The 16,381-nt window shown below is 49.7% G+C and overlaps 3 protein-coding genes across 4 annotated transcripts in view; 1 reads left to right on the top strand and 2 right to left on the bottom strand.

Moving 5' to 3' along the window:
- Positions 1-153: 153 nt before the first annotated feature.
- Positions 154-2,272, bottom strand: LOC122383943 (low density lipoprotein receptor adapter protein 1-like). Its single transcript, XM_043370833.1, has one exon. The coding sequence runs from the start codon at positions 2,156-2,158 to the stop codon at positions 1,472-1,474; it is 687 nt and encodes a 228-aa protein (XP_043226768.1). The 5' UTR covers positions 2,159-2,272; the 3' UTR covers positions 154-1,471.
- A 5,441-nt stretch (positions 2,273-7,713) lies between these two features.
- Positions 7,714-13,704, bottom strand: LOC122383942 (pre-mRNA-splicing factor CWC25-like). 2 transcript variants are annotated; one of them, XM_043370832.1, is made up of 3 exons: positions 13,610-13,704; positions 8,487-8,589; positions 7,714-8,064 (listed from the first exon to the last, which is right to left on the bottom strand). In XM_043370832.1, exons 1-3 carry the CDS (start codon positions 13,701-13,703, stop codon positions 7,797-7,799), a joined length of 465 nt encoding a protein of 154 aa, XP_043226767.1. In that variant the 5' UTR covers position 13,704; the 3' UTR covers positions 7,714-7,796. The 2 variants fall into 2 exon arrangements, with proteins under 2 accessions (XP_043226767.1, XP_043226766.1); XM_043370831.1 differs by lacking the exon at positions 13,610-13,704 and having other exon boundaries at positions 8,487-8,694.
- Positions 13,705-15,322: 1,618 nt separating this feature from the next.
- The window catches only part of LOC122383939 (di-N-acetylchitobiase-like), a 67,763-nt gene continuing 66,704 nt past the window's right edge, over positions 15,323-16,381 (top strand). Inside the window, exon 1 of the mRNA XM_043370825.1 lies at positions 15,323-15,479. The gene's annotated coding sequence lies outside the window, so the exon portion shown is untranslated. The remainder of the gene's footprint in view (positions 15,480-16,381) is intronic.

Raw genomic sequence — 16,381 nt, 5'->3', positions numbered from 1 at the left:
CGACTGCTGCCTCACCGGCGCGGCGATATCACCACGGCCGCTCCGTCACAGCACTGGCGGTGGAGCATTGTGAGAGGCATGACAGGCAAATTTCTGAGCCGCGGCCGGCGGGGAAACATCCCAGAAATGTGTGCTCAACGGTAAAAGATTATGGGAGTTGCCGACATTTATATACAGCATAAGTCACAATAATATCGCAAAACAAGCAAGATCAAAATAATCATTGATAATTATTCAGCACTGTTATCATTCCGATCGTCATCATTATTTGCTGTCTATCCTAAAACCCGGCTCAATATTCAATCACACACAATACTGACAAGCAGAGGCATCTGACGTCACAACTGGGCCAGGTGAGCTGGTGTCGGCGGCCGCTCGGCTCCCCTCCCCGAAGCTGCCAGTGCGGCACACCGCCCCAGTTGCGGCAGCCACAATCGGGGCGGCCGCATGGCACCGATAGCGCTATCGGCCGACGGTGAGCGGCGCGCCCGAGCCGACACTGACGGTCAGCCGGGTCCGGTGCGAGCTGACACGACCGGCAATCGGGCGTCACTCCACCGTCGGGCAGGGTCAACATGACGGTGGCGGCTGCCGGGAGCTGGGAGCGCCCCTATCGCCACCGGCCCCCGTATCTGCCGTGACGTCCGGGACGACCCGAGCCGACACGAGTTCGCACAACACTTCACGCATATCACAAGACGGCCGCCGGCGCCAATCGGCCGCCGTCGGTAGGTAGGTAGCTGGCTGATGGGGCTGTGTTGTCTCCACACGGAGAGGAACTTGGAGACCGAGTTCTGAGTGGTCAGCTCTGAGCCCCGTGCTCAGAGTCCCACTGGCCGGGCAGGCCGCGGTTCGTGCCGTCCGGCCGGACTGGGGCGATGACACCGGTCCTACTGCAGTCGGGCGGCCGTCCGCCTCGGTAACGCATCCGGCCTCCACGGGCCGCTGAGCACCACACCACTACGGCGCCGGAGCTTTCTGCGCGGCTGGCGGTGCAGACCGTGCACGTGCCACGAGCCTCCGCCTTAGAGCGGGTCACAGAGTCGGCCGCGCGCCGCGCCGTCACGAAACCCCCATCACTCCCCGGCCACGGCGCACTGCGCCCGACCGTCACGATACTGGCATCATAACTGCACCGCGGCAGTCCCTGGTCATGACACTGAGGCAGCCAGAGGAACCAGCGGCACGGCTAGGGCACACCCGGCTAGGCAACATCCACCGGACAGGACATCGCGTCTGATATTGAGACACGCGCAGTGGTCCTCCTGATAAGCCGCTGCGAGATGACCTCTTGAACGCAAAACAGACGACCACTTGAGCTTGACAAAGCTACGGCACTTTAGCAGAATGGCCTTATTTTTCGTCACGCCTGTGAAGAATCACTCGGACTCGGTATAAAAGAAGTCATCAAGCGGCTCACTACATAGATGACAGGTCAATTTTTCACACTCCTCTGGCGCTTGGCGGCCCACTAGGCCTCCGAGTCCTGCTGCGCATGCTGCCCGCGCAGCTCCGCCTCAATCTCGTCTGGCGAGCGCAGGTCGATGGCAAACTTGCGCGGCTCCTCCTCGCGCTTGACGCGCTTGCTGAACTCCTGGAACGCCGTGGCCAGGGCGAACGTCAGCTTGCGCGCACTCTCACGCCGGTCACACACGAAGGCGTGGCACTCGAACGGGCTGGGCGTGTTCTCGCGCACCAGAATCATGGCGAACACACGCGTGAACACAATGTCCTGCACGCCGTACGAGATGACGTCGATCGGGTAGTTACCGGCCTCGAAGTTCTTGTTGAGGTTCTGCTTCATCTCGGTGATGTTGACGCCCTGGTCGGAGACGTTCAGCTGCAGCAGCGGTAGCGTCTGGCCGGGCCGCATCGCCTTGGCGGTCGCCACCATCTCGTCGACGGGTCCACGCGTGTACTTGATGCCCCACAGTTTCTCGGCCTCGCGCTTGCCGAGGTACTTGACGACGAAGCTCTGCGGCAGCTGGATGGGCTCGTCCATGGTGGCTGTGGCGGTGCGCTCGCCGCCGGCCGGCTCGGCACTGTCGGCAGAGCTGGGCCGCTTGTCACCGGGCGGCTCCCCCTCGCTTCCGGCCGCTGGGGGCTCACTTCCGGCCAGGTCCGGCTCGAACTGCGGCTGCTGGCTGTTCTGGCGCATTGTGCTGCTGTGGGAGGGGCGGCGCGCTCAGCACAGCCCACCACGCCCCGCCGCTGGCCGGAGCGCCCACTATCAGTCACGCCGCGCGCCGCTCCGCCCGTCCGGCCCGCAGCGCGCCGCTCACCGACTGGCGGCGGCGGCGGCGGTGGCGCGGCAGGAGCAGATAGCCGCGGGCGCCGCCGCAGGTGAGCCGGCACCGACAGCTGGGTGCCCAGGGCGAGCGCCGCCCCGTGCCGTGCTGGGGTCGTGCAGGCCGGTCCAGCGCCGGCCGTAGTGAGTGCCCGCCGGACGGATGTGCCGCATTGTGGTGCACGGGACTTGGACGTGATTTGAGCCGTGACATCGGTATTGTTTGCTGCATATAGTGCAATTGTCATGCAGCTAGACAATAGGACAAGAAGGAGCCTTTATGCGATGCTAGTGAAGCGGATTGTTGGATTATGTGAAATCGCATGGTTCATTTGTGGTTGCCTCGCTTCTGCCACACCAATCGTATGGGCACTCAGGTGGGACGAAACGAGAAACAAGGCAGGTATTCCATACAGTGAGTCACGAGACGACAGAATGAGCAGTAGCGGCGGAACACCTTCAATTAAGGGGGGACACTGCCGACTTTTGGTCCCATTCTTTCCATGCAACGCCCATAATGTTAAAATGTCAAAATCAAAGGGGGTACACAGTGCCCCGGTGCCGCCCCCCCCCCCTTCCGCCGCCTATGAGAATGAGTCAGGAGCGAATGAGTCATGAAAAAGCGCCATCAAAACCATAAAACAATCACAAGGCCCGCTAACCTCCTTTTCCGTTCATAATACTTGGTTGAACACTCAACCGAAAGCATAAAATAAGGACAGCAAGAATCGCTCATAAGACATAAAGCAATTAGCAAACAATCGTTTATAAGGAACTTCACTCTGGTGAATGGGAGCTTTGGAGGCGTCTGGCTCCTCCACACACACACATCTGCAGTAGGTGGTCGGCCAGCTTTCGGCGCAGTTTCCGTATATGTAGGTATACCTACTTAATTATAAGCAGGCAGTTTCCGCTAAACGACTTGGCGAGGGCGACTGCGGCGTCCACCCGGTCCTTCTTTGTATAACTATTCCTTTTTTGGAACCATTTGCTCTAATGGTACGTACCTGAAAAGAGATTAATTGGTTTAATTTACATTGCATGTTTGCTTCAAAAATAACTTATTGTTGCATTAATACTGTAAAAGCACTTCTCATTGATCCGTATAAAAAATGTTCATTCGATTTTCAACGCGGACAGATAATGAGCGTGCTCGGTGATAAGTACATAGATAAATATTTGTGCTTTGTATTTCATTTTCCTGGTTCAGAAGTGCTGGTATTTCACAAAGATATAAAGGAACGGAATGCGGCTTTTCTGAGCGAGGGTATAAGTCGCCAGGCTGAACAGCTATTCAGCTTCATGTTTGATGGCGTAAAACTCAGTCAAAATCATGACGTTTACATACGATCAAGCGCACCATTCAATACACTTACCTACCGTAAAACTCCATGCCAGTCCACTTGATAAGAGCAGTGAGCACTATCCCTTCTTCGCGCTGTCACACGCGCCCAAACATCAACCACCAAATGCCCCAACACCGGTGTGTCGTTTCGTCGCACAGCGCGCAGACTGTCACAAACGCTGCACATGATTGGCGCAGAAATGCGCATGCGCGAACAGCCGAACAAGTATGGCTAAGCTCCGGTTTTACTCCAGTTAGCCGAAGGACACAGCCAGCTTGATCAGCCCGCGCTCCGCCCAAGTTATGCCCGATTTGGATGCGCGGGCGGATGTCGGGCTGAGCTGCTGCTAGCCGCACGTGTGCATAGCTGCGGCATGCCCCAGCTCAGCCCTAGTAAAAAATACATTGGTTTTGATCAAAGTGGGCAAACCCAAGCTAAGCCCAAGCTGCCCGACGTTTGCCACAGTTCAGCCCAAGCGAATTGCTGGCTGGGTGATTGCCGTGAAGTATGAAGTCAATCGTCATAGCCGTGCAAGTTTATGCGTACACCTACTGATGCGGGATTGTTGCTGCCGATCTGGATCGGCTTATCCTCATGGTCTGAATCCCGTTTTTTACAGAATCGGTCACGGAAATGGCCTCCGAAATCGAGATTCCGCGATCCGATTTCTAATCTGAACTCGTTGATAATGACCACGGAAACATGACCAGTAACATTAGTCCGCTGTCGGTATGCCAATCCATACGTATGTATGTGGCAGTAGGCACGGTCTTGTCACTCGTGAAACCATACAAATCCTGTAAGTCGGCCTCAGCAGCAGACTTTGTGGCTTCACCAAAGTTAGTTTTCACCGCACATATGCCACCAGTACCACTGCACTGGCACTGGTTGGTCGTAAAGGTGGCAGGGCGCCGTGCGCGGTGATTACCTTCTCTCCCCCCCCCCCTCCTGAGTCCAGGAGTTGTGCCGACGACCCCGGACTTCAATCAGCGTCGAACTGACTGCTGATACTCGGCCAGTGGCACCGGCAGCGATGTGCGTCGTACCGGACCTCTAAGACACGGAGCGGAACCCTCCTGCGTTCGGGCGGCCCCGTGCCGGTTGGGTTCCGTACGGCGGACGGTCCGCCCGTCTCCCGGGCTCCGTGCGCTGTCAGTGGACGGCAATTTTCCGTCTCAGTTGTCGGACGGCCATATCCTCTCAGTTAGTGACTGGAGCGAAATCAGCCGACAAAATCACTAGCTGTATCTCCGGTATAGCTGTCTTTAAAACCCATTTACGCCCTTCGTTGCGTTTTCGCAACGCAAGCAAGCGTCGACGTGATCGAAGCTTGAGAAGTGTGTAAAAGAGACTAACCGATGAGACAAGTTTCAGCGTGTGTAGCATGGTTGTGCGCATGATACTACGCAGTTACAAGTCTGTGCGGCCGGTAAGTTACTGCCTAGAGCTCCCAGAGGGAAGTCGAAGGTTTTGTGAGTGATGACGTCACGAAAACCAAGATAAGTAGGCTGAGTGCTTAATAATATCGTAATGAAAATTGTGTAAACATATTCTGCAGAGTCCCTACAATAGCGTAGATATGCATTTTGTTAAGAAATAATGCTACAAAAAGGGTTTGTGACTATTTTCAAATATGACTACGGTCGCGTTGCGGGAACGCAACGAAGGGCACATCGGAAAGACAGCGGTGTTGCGAAAACGCAACGATGGGCACATTGGCAGGGTAGCGGAAGTATGAATATCAACAGTAGACTTCACTCGTGATACGCTGTGGGTCCTCTCTTTCTCTCCCCCATCTTCCTCCCTCTCCTCCTCGTTCCCCAACTCTCTCCGCCCTCTCTCTCTCTCCCTTTCTCTCTCTCTTTCTCTCTCTCTCATTTTGTAGCCATGAGGCTGTAGCGGCGGAACATCTTCAATTAAGGGGGGGAGCACTGCTGACTTTTGGTCTCATTCTTTCCATTTCCATTTCCATGCAACGCCTATCGGGATAATGTTAAAATGGCAGAATCAAGGGGGGCACGGTGCCCCGGTGCCCCCTCCCCCCGCTCCGCCGCCTATGCCATGAGGGACGTATATACAGGTATGTTTAGTGCAAGGTGCGTTCGCACGTAAAATGTTGCGACACATTTCATATTTGCTGGCTCAAACAGCCACAAACACTCCTTTCTTTTTCTCTCGCAGATTTTCGGCCTCGGGCTGTTCGTTCACTAAGCAATGTGTTCCCATGCATCTGAAAATCGCATGGTAGTAAAAGGACTCATGCATCAAACGGTCGGCGATGCTAACGGAGCTGAGAGATAATTAGGTCCTTTGGAAATTGGATCTACTATGTACATTGTGCATAAATAATGAATAACGGGGATGTATTCTGGTATCAGGCGACAGATAGGCATCGCCATTCTCGGGATAGAATCTGATGACTACCAGCATTTACGTTAGAAAAGATAACTGAGGGTCGGCAAATAGTGGGATAGGCCCCCTCTGAGGGTAGCTGAGCCCTTCGGCAGGGGTAATGAGGGCGGACACATGGGAAAATAATAATTTTTAGGATTCATAACTCGCAGATTCATAAGCTGCTTGATGTGGAGTATACGCCTGTTTTCTTACTTTGATAGGCTTTTTATCTAATCAGACCATTTTTAGAGCTAGCAGGATTATTGGAATTAGGGGAGACATTTGTCTGACCGGACACGGTCAATCGTAGACTGGAGACTGAGCCCAGCCAGTGGGCAGCCGCCACCCATGACCCACCCCCTTCCCCCCTCCCAAGCACTCACTGCACCCGGCTACAGGCGCGCTCCTATGTGAGCTGCCCGATTGCGATATACGTTGCCGGTCCAGCCCGGAACAGGGGGATGAGGCGTGGAGGAGGATTCAACTATCCTGAAGATGGAAAGGACGGATTGACGTCGAATCACCATTCTGTCCTGGCATTGTCTCGAGAAAGAGGTTACACGTGAAGGTCGCTGAGAGTGGGGCCATGAAAATTTTGGATTAGGTGTAAACATGATAAACTGGGAGTCGATTTGTTGTGATGCGCTACGCCTTACGCGGGTAATTTGTTAGAGCCGGATCGGTCCTTTTTTCTTTTTGCTGAGAGTGGGTACGACTAACCTGCAATGGAATTTAACTTTACTCCTAGGAGGGTGGTTAAAAATGATTGCGGATACACGCGCATACGAGAGGCACTGGTTTACTCCCAATCCTCCGTTTAATTGTATTCAGTGTGCACTGTGCAGGGTCTGATAGGTGGAGGTAATGGATCTGTCTAGCTTCCAAAAAGAAAGCATCACCCTGGATACGTGTCGACCACAACTTTAAATGAACAGCAATGGACAACGTAAATGGTTGATAATGACCGTGTTGCCATCTCCCCGTTCGCGAATCATGAAGTTATGCTTCCTCACTGAGGCTCTTAGGCGGGTTATAGAGCATGACGGATGTGGGTTCCGCATTTTCAAGCAATAGTTGTCAACAGTTGATTGATGTTTTGTCAAAACATATTAGCATATACGGCAGTTCAGTGTACTTTATGTCCGTCTGATGTGCCCGTCGTTGCGTTTTCGCAACGCTGATGGCGCCCGATGTGCCCTTCGTTGCGATTTCGCAACGCATGTTTTTTACGTTTTTCTCGAGAAACTTTTGCTGCAGGCAAAAATTATTTTCGATTCCATACAAGGCCCTGGTAGGAGCATAACATATTTTGATTTCGTCGATTTTCATGATGGTCAATATTCCTGGGCATAAATGGGTTAATTGGCGGAGGAAACGTGACAGGTAATGCATGAGATGTAACACTCAGCAATCAGCATAATACATAGGCAGGCTAGTGTAATTTTTTGCCGTATATTGAAAGCACCGCTTAGCTGAGGCTGACGGCATGAATTCACGCTCGAAATGCATGCCTTTATTTCGCACACCCACAGACAGCAGTTTCTCTGTAGCCGAACCACATAAAAAGGTAGATGGAAAAACATAAATGTTTTCGGGGACACGTAAAAGTGAATCGACTAAGTAAGTGCACCCTCATTCAGCGTAAAACTGAAGAAGATTCGAAAGTATTCATAAAGAAAGCATGGGTTCAGTTTCATTTCAGTTTTATTCAATACGCAAAATCCCACAGTGTCATGGATGATTGCCAAAATCTGGTTGTCAGCGTCTTCCTATCCCAATTTCTTCAGTAGTTTCTTCACCTTCTTTCGGCGTCGCTGCCTCCTCCGCTTGCGTCGCTGCTTTCGTCGTTTCCGTCGTTCCCTCCTGCGCTTCCGTCGTTCCCTCCTGCGCTTCCTCCGTCTTGCCCTTCTTCTTCGACGTCTCTCTTTTCGACGTCTCAGCCACTCCCTAAACTTCTTTATAACCTTCTTAACTGACTTCTCTCCTTTCTTAAGTGCTTTGTTGCACCACTTTACCTTCTTGCATAGTTGAATAATGCTGGAAAATAAGGAGTAAATTAAGTCCATTTGCCTCAAACAATAGCCGTTTTCACGACGGCCATCTAGTACACATTTGGTGTAGATTAGGTGCAGATTTGGTGAGGATTTGGTCAAATTTGGTTCAGTGCATACTGCATTTCTTAGTATATCACTTATCAGCTATGAGCCAGGTTTGCACTAATTGCTTAGGTAGGTATATACCTGCCTCGTCATAGCATCAGACATTATCATCGATTAAAACACTGAAGTAAATTGTTGTTGGCAACTGACAAGGTTGTTGATGTTGCTAAAATTTCATTTTCTTAGTCTGAGCCTGCAGGACCTGTGATATCACCAAAATCTATGCAACTCTTAACGAATGTCAGATTGCAACAGAGTCCCAAGGAGTGGAATAATGAAAAGTTCGTTGATGTCACTCACGTAATGGTCGCTTTAACGATCGGCACTATTGCTACAGTCTTCTGCGGGGTAGATGAGGGGGCAAAGTTTCGCTTGGGTGCCAGGGGCGCGGCGGCGGCCAGCCCTGCGGTGCCGCCCGCGGCCCCTCCGCCGTCCCACCAGGGGGACAGCAGCAGCAGCAGCGCCACCAGCGGCGCCGCCGTCCTCAGCGCGGCCATCCTCCGGCGCAGCCGCAGCACTCCTCCACGACGCCACCGACACGACGGCGTTATATTGCACAGCCACGCCCACGGCCGCGTCCGAACTCGCCACTCGGGAGGCCCGACGCCGGTTAATGTCACACGCGCCGTGATAGAGACTGATGGACAGGGCGACGCAGGTCGTCTGCTCGCATGGCCTCGGCATGATCGGGCCTCTTTGTGATACATGTGTCAAAGCTCATGGTCATGCAAAGATCATCCGGGAACCGTCCGACGGTGATTTTTGACGTGCGCAAATGTGATTTGAACATCACATTTTCATCGCTGAATTGTACGGCCGGGGATCACCGGCCTTGTCAGCTAGGTGTTAACGTGCCTGTGGGTGAAATATAACGAGTGAAGCTGACTCAGGAGGCGTGAAAATGAAAACTAAAGATTCGCCAGATTGAAAAGAATGGCTGTCAGCCACAGCTGGTGGTCATAGTTTTCCGTGTGGTGCTGGGGCCTTTTCACCCCCCCCCCCCCCCCGTCTGACTCGGTTCGTAGCGACACACGGTAATTAGCATCCGAAAGAGCGTCAAATGAAGGAAATGCATCAGCCATTTTTTAGGTTAAGTCAAAGGTCAGGTCACCAGAGGTCATCAAAGTTTAAACTTTGCCTATTTCTACCATTTTCGAAAAACCGGCACCAGCCCGGGAATTACAACGCCGCGGATAAGCGCATTCGATAGCCCTTTTAACGTTTTTTTTTTTATGTGTGGCCTCAGATTTGACCTCACGCCAACGATTTACCTACCCTTCAGAGGGCAAAAACTCTAAAGATAGCCGTTTTCCTTTTTTGTTATAACTTTTGAATCATGAGCCATGTCATTACTTTTGCCAGTGTCGTTTTGCTCTCGTCGATACGCGACACGCGTCGAATGAACTGTGATTTGACCTTGAAAGGTTATTTTGAAAATTTGACCTCATGCTCTAAGGTCATGACCTGACCGGAAAAGGTCATTATGTTGCTATTAGAGGTCACTGGTCATACCAGGTCAGGTCAGAGGTCAGGTCACCAAAGGTCACCAAAGGTCATGAACCCAACTTTACTAAGGTTGTGCGATGCATGTTTTATGGCCAGTTTTTCATTTCCAGCTCAATGGTGTTGGTTATAAGACCATCAGGTACGATTTAGGTCACTTTCTGGTGGAGGTCAGGTCAAGGTCAGGTCAAAAAAGATCAAATTTCAAAGTTGATATTGTTGCATAAAATGGGTATTGATTCGATGCAGTTCGTCACGGGGAGTCTAATGGTGGTCTTTGTTTTGCGCTACGAGGTCTATAATTGCTAAAAAAATGAGTTTGAAAATTTGACGTCATCAATTTTGAACAGCTTTTTCGCTATAACTTGGCCAAAAAAGAGTTTTTTCCAAAAAAAAAGAGGTATCGATCTCAAATTTGGTATGTAGATAGAAGGCGGTAGTGACTATCACATACATTCCGTTTTTTTTCGAAATTCAAAAAACGTTTTGGATTTTTAAGCTATTTTATTTTTAAAATCTGTTTTTTTGATTTTTGGGGGTCAAAATCCAAAAAGTTAAAAAAATCCGATATACCTATCAGTTTTGTAGCCCTCTAAATTCTACATCTTTTATGTTTGAAACATTTTTCTGTATCTTTAAAGCTGTAGGCCTGACAGCTCTTCTCGCGAAACCTTTTTTTGGGTCGAAAATGGCAGAAATGACGTCACTCTGACGTCATTAGCATCCAATCTATCATAGCCTTTGAAAAAAAATTTGGTCACAATGTGCAATAGCTATTCACGGGAGGGTACTGAAAGTTCGGTGACGATCGGCGCAGCGGTTCTCGAAATATATCGAAAAAACTAAGGGGGGGGCAAAAAATGCCCCCCCCCACCGCCTGGAAGGTTAACCCGCGCGGGGCTGGGGTCTCCAGCCAAACGCGCGGGGCTGGGGGGGGGGGTAAATTTTACCCCCCCCCCCTGTTATCTCCCGAACTAATGGTCCGATTTGGAAAATTCAAACGCCAATCGAAAGCTCTCATCACGAACAACTAACAACATGTACTTAATTTAAAGTTTGAGGTCAAGGTCAAGGTCAGGTCAAGGGTACAAATTGCAAGTTTCTACAGTATCGGCCTTGCACCGTAGTTGCCGAAGAATGGAGTCATGGACTGAGACTGATTGCCCAAAACGTGTTCTTAGGCTACCAAGACAATATTCATTGCATACAATATCATTCAGAGGTCAAGGTCAAGGGTAGGTCAGGTCAGGTCAGGTCACCAAAAAACAAAATATAGAAAAGGGCATGTGCGACACATGTTTTATGGGTCATTTTACTCATAGAATTCAATAGGCACACTCAATAAGTGATATGGACCACCTCTGGATGAATTTCAGGTCGAGGTCAGGTCAAGGTCAGGTCAAGTGAGGTCAAATTTTGAAGTTGGTTGTTAAGGCCTACAAAGGTGTCTATCTGATGCAGTTTTTCACGGCGAATCGAATGGTGCTATTTTTGTTTCCGTACGAGGTCTAAAACTTCCAAAAAAATCATTTTTCAAAATTTTGTGTGTCGTGACGTCATACAATTTTGAATAACTCCCACATTTTTGAACCGATTCTTCTAAAAATTGGTATGTAGGTGCACATAGACCACTTCTCTGACATATATTCCGGTTTTTTCGATACACCCCAAATTTTGGATTTTATAATTATTTTCCCAAAAAAAGTCAGTTTTTGGAAAAAATTTGGGCCAAAATCCAAAATTTTCAAAAAACCGAGATAGCCATTTGATAGACAAAGTAGAATTACGTATAACCTTTTTTATCGTTTATGGGTACATCCACAGACTCCTCTATATATGATTATGGACTGTGCGCTGCTTTGGGAAATCAGCATTGGAGGCCCAAATTTCTGAAGCCGTAATAGCTGTTTTCACGACGGTCATCTGGTACACATTTGGTGCACATTTGGTGCAGATTAGGTGCAGATTTAGCCATATTAGGTTCAGTGTGTCTCTTAGTAGCTATCAGCTAGGGCTACATTAATTACTTATATCCCTGCTTTGTCATATTATCAGAGAGTATCATCGATTAAAACACTGAAATAAATTCATGAAATAAAGATATTTGCTGTAAAAGAGATTAGGTGCAGATTTGGTCAAATTAGGTGCACTCGCCGGATAGCCCGTCGTGAAAACGGCTAATATGAACCCATATGTTGTAACACATTTTTTTATTATTTCCCGTCGACAGGTTGAATTTTATGTACCTAATATAATTTATCTTGTACTATCTATTGCTCGTAGCCCAGAATAAGAGAGACTTCTGGCCGATATGAATGTGTATTGTAACATCATTGTACGTTCATCGACACCCATTGATGTCCTCATGTCAAGTTCATTTCACATTGCACAAGTGGGCTTGAAAATGGCGCTAGTCCATTTTCACTGCGGAATCCAGCGAGAAAGGGTGGCTATTGCCCCTTTCTTCTTCCCCCGTGTGCTGGATTTAAAAAAAGATGGTCCGAACCTTATGATAGGAAGGATTCATAGAGAAGGATTATATAGAGAAGTCGGTGGTACATCCGATAAGAAAGGCAAGAGGTCCTCAGAGCGATTCACAAGTTCACGGTCGACACTCTGTTCCGTTGATACGACACTCCCAGCTCGCTGTTGATACGGTACATTGCCGCCCTGGTGCATGCTGCATGCGTGTGCATATATTTTGTAGCTGTACATACACCGTTCAGTCAAACTCTTGGAAAACGCTAGTGACATAGCAGGGCTGTAATTCAGATCGTGCCCGTTTTTACATAAGAATAGCTATCTAAAGCTTTCACTTAGCAACAAATCAATTGCACTAGAGTTGATCGCCGAAATTAATCATAACCATGTCAACGTTTTCCCCGCAGTTTGCCCACCAGCTTTTTCAGCTTCTTTCGACGTCCCTCCCTCCTCTTTTTACGGCGTTCTTTCCTACGCTTGCGTCGCTCCTTTCGTCGTTTCCGTCGCTCCGCACGTCGTTTTCGTCGTCTTTCTCTTCTCCTTCGCCGTTTCTCTACTAGACGCCTAAGCCAGCTTCTCAGCTTCTTAATTGTTTTTCTGATTTCCTTCTTCGCCTCGAGCGCTTTTTTACACCATTTTATTGACTTGCACAGCTGAATAAGGCTGGAAATAAAAAACATGGAGGCGATTGTAATAAAAAAGAACTGTGAACGACGGAAACAGGCTTGAAAACGGTTACTAAAAGACAGGGCCATTAATAATGCCAACTTTGACCGTGATTGTAATCTTGCTATGGCACTTTTGAGCATTATAAATGTAATTTTTAGGTACCTATGTTATTGATCACCTTAAAAACCTCATATTATAAACATAATTACTAATATGAGCATAAGCTTTTTAGAACATGCCTAATAATTACTACCTTCGACCTCTTAAATAAATAGTCAGTATGACTATAGCTTCGGAGCTCTGTATTTCACTAACTCAAAAGGCAAATAAGCAGCGATTTATGGATACAACACTTTATTTTACAATTTGTTATTATTTTACAACACAATTTCACGGTATTGGTCCGAGCGAACATTGCTTGCATCACCGCGGCTGAGGCTGTTGGGAATTTGGGATGTAGAGAGTGATTCTGCTCAATAAACGATACAACAAATTTGGTGGACGCGGTCTTACAGTCATTAAATGCACTTCATAATATTTGACTGAGCAAAGTGTCCAAGTACCCTAACGTGCATGTTGATTGCCTTATTTGCCTTCCATGATCATTAATGTAACGAATGAATTCTGGTAGAGATAGGCTAAAAACATCTATTTATCCACTCACTATTCTTTTGTGGTTCGCGGCGTCTTGATCAATCCTTTCGGATAAGGGCTGGCAGGAGCGGGGCGGGGCCGCCGGGGCGCGGCCAGTGGCGCGGCGGCGGCCAGCCCTGCGGCGCCGCCGGCGGCCCCTCCGCCGCCCCACCAGGGGGACAGCAGCAGCAGCAGCGCCACCAGCGGCGCCGCCGTCCTCAGCGCGGCCATCCTCCGGCGCAGCCGGAACACTCCTCCACGGCGACACCGACACGACGGCGTTTTATTGCTCAGCCACGCCCACGACCACGTCCGAATTCACGTCCCGGGAGGCCCGACGCCGGTTAATGTCACACGCGCCGTGATATAGACTGATGGACAGGGCGACGCAGGTCGTCTGCTCGCATGGCCTCGGCATGATCGGGCCTCTTTGTGAAACATTTTGAGAGCTCATGGCCACGGGGCACGGGCCATCCGGGAAGCTTTTCGATGATGATTTTTGGCAAGCGCAGGACACGCCAATGTACATTTGCGTTGACATTTGGCATTGACATTCTGAATTCTGATTTAGTCATCGGTTGCGGATTTCAGAGCTGGGGAATAGGAAGTGTAATCCACAGCTGTCAGTAGATGCTTCTACCCAACTACATTTGACTGATTGTGGGAAAATAAGAAGTAAATGTTATTTCAGAATTAGGTATCTAGTCCTATGCAAATTAGCCCTCGTCCGGCGAGGGAGGATGATGCAACTCCCAAGGTTTTTCGCAAATATATTTGCGAATATTTTTTGCGTTATAACGTAAAAACGGCGGCGCGTAGCGCCGCCAAATTTTGCATACCCTCTGGGGCAGCCTTTTGGCACTTATCCTGAAAATTTCAAGTCTCAGTCTTTTCAGGTTAGGTCACCAGGGCTTCGTTTCATAAAGCGAGTCCGTAACTTACGCCGTTTTTTGGGCTTGTATTTCAAGCGCATGTGAAGCGATAAATTTATTTCCCCTTCTCCCTCCTGTTCTTGCTTGCAAGATAAATAAATTCAACGGTTCAAACTATCGGCATCGCTTCACATGCGCTTGCAATACAAGACCAAAAGCCGCCGTAAGTTACGGACTTGCGTTATGAAACGAGGCCCCGGTCACAAAAAACGGTGCAAGGTCAGGGGGAAAATTGGACTAGTTATCGTTTATCGGCAACGGAATGACAGAGCTCTTCGTCGATAGCGTGAGTGCAATGGCACATAGCGCCACCAAATTTCAGAGACGACTTGGGGCATCTATGTGTCACATGACCTGGGAGTTTTGAGTTCCAGTGACATCAGGTTAGGTCACGAGGTCACAAAAACTTGTACATTGTCAAAATGGCACTAAAAATGCACTATTTTGTTCATGAAAATTAAAGTTATTCGTCGATTTAATTCAAACTTGCAGGATATGCTTAGCTCACCGAATGCCATCACATGCATCACAGTACATCAAATTCGGTTGACTCCCCTTGGCGCAGGCTTGTGGTGTCATCGAGCCCCAAGGGGGTCACGACCCATGCGACCTCCCCCGACCATTGGATCCGTCACTGCTTCTACAAAAGAAGCTACCAAGTGCCACTCTCGTTTGTCCGGCGGGATGCTCGTCAGTCCTGGCCGCGTCGCACAATAACGGATGAGGACGCCAGATGGGCTGGTTCTGTGGATAGAGACGACGATAGAGTTTCTCCCTGGCGCTGGCCGTAGCCCGTACCGCTCTGATTTTCCTTGCCCGACATCTGACGGCCAAAGCCGGTACTGACAGTTCAGATATTTTCCACTCCGCTCACCAGGTGGCAGGCATGCTGTCGAACACCGTCGGTGCTGAGCCTCGGGTCGGAGCGGCGCAGGCCGGCGTGCCTGGCTGGCGGGGTGGCGCAGGCTCGGGACGGTGGCTGGCGACGGCAGTCAAAGCAGAGCACGCGTGCTGAGAGCGTGGTGCCGTGGCGGAGCGCGGCGCGAGACACGTGATCTGCCGTCTGAGCCCCGAGGTGAGTGAGGGGAAGGAGGGAAGGTCAGGCCTATCACCTATCGATTTGGGGGGCAGTCTGCTGAGTGGTTAGCTGTGAACTGTGACGCAATGTTTTGAGAACTGCTTCCTCGGTCTATCTTGAAAAAGTTGATACTCGATTTTGGATGAGGCCTATCTAGTTGGTCGGTACGGGGACCCGCAGTTGCTACTGTACACGAACCCCAAATCTAACCGTCTGTCCTGTCCAGTAACAACCGATAACATTGATATCGACTGCTGGTCCCTGTACAAGAGCATCTGAGGTTTCCTGTGAGTACCCTCTGACAGCTTATCCTTGTTCCCTGTGAGGGTGCTGGGACAATTTACTCAGGGTCGCTGTACAGTAGCAACTGCGGGTCCCTGTACCTATCTTACCCATGCCTAGTCGTGTCGGTATATGTCAAGTCGCATAAACAGACTCCTATAGACCTATCCGATTCGAATGGAGTAGCGTAGCTGTCGGCTCTTTATCCTAATGATCGTAACCAATAACATGTGGCAGAAGGCCGGACGTCAGGTGGCTTTGGGTTCTTCGTGTCTGGTGTGTCTGGTTGGCATCTGAACAAACAGTGCCGGTGTCACAAATGCTTCGGCTCCTTTTGTAGACCTTCTTTTGTAAGGAGGCTGGCGCGCTGGTCCCATTGTTTTTTTTCTTTTTCAAATAGCTAACAATTTCCAGCAAAATGTGTCAGAAAAGCATTTCCTAAACTTCCCTAATATTGACCTTTATAGTATAGTTTGTAGCCGCGCCTAGTAGGTAAGAAATGTCACTATGGCGACATTTCACGCACGTAATGACAACTCGAACTGACATGTGACAATTTGACATACCACCATAGTGACGCCACAATGGCGACTAAAGAGAAATACCGCCCGGCACGT

This window comes from Amphibalanus amphitrite, unplaced genomic scaffold, assembly GCF_019059575.1.
Source record: "Amphibalanus amphitrite isolate SeventyFive unplaced genomic scaffold, NRLGWU_Aamphi_draft 000177F_arrow, whole genome shotgun sequence".
In the NCBI taxonomy this organism is placed as follows: domain Eukaryota; kingdom Metazoa; phylum Arthropoda; class Thecostraca; order Balanomorpha; family Balanidae; genus Amphibalanus; species Amphibalanus amphitrite.
Note: the sequence above shows the minus strand (reverse complement) of the source record. Positions and strands in the feature narration are given on the sequence as shown.

Bases quoted from the DNA above. Each gene is read 5' to 3' on its own strand.
- LOC122383943 (XM_043370833.1), bottom strand. From the start codon at position 2,158: ATGCGCCAGAACAGCCAGCAGCCGCAGTTCGAGCCGGACCTGGCCGGA.
- LOC122383942 (XM_043370832.1), bottom strand. From the start codon at position 13,703: ATGGCCGCGCTGAGGACGGCGGCGCCGCTGGTGGCGCTGCTGCTGCTG. The intron at 8,590-13,609 runs GGCTGGCCGCCG...GCGGCACCGCAG, and splicing joins GGCCGCCGGCGGCGCCGCAG to GGCTGGCCGCCGCCGCGCCC. The intron at 8,065-8,486 runs GTGAGTGACATC...CTTATTTTCCAG, and splicing joins ATCGTTAAAGCGACCATTAC to CATTATTCAACTATGCAAGA.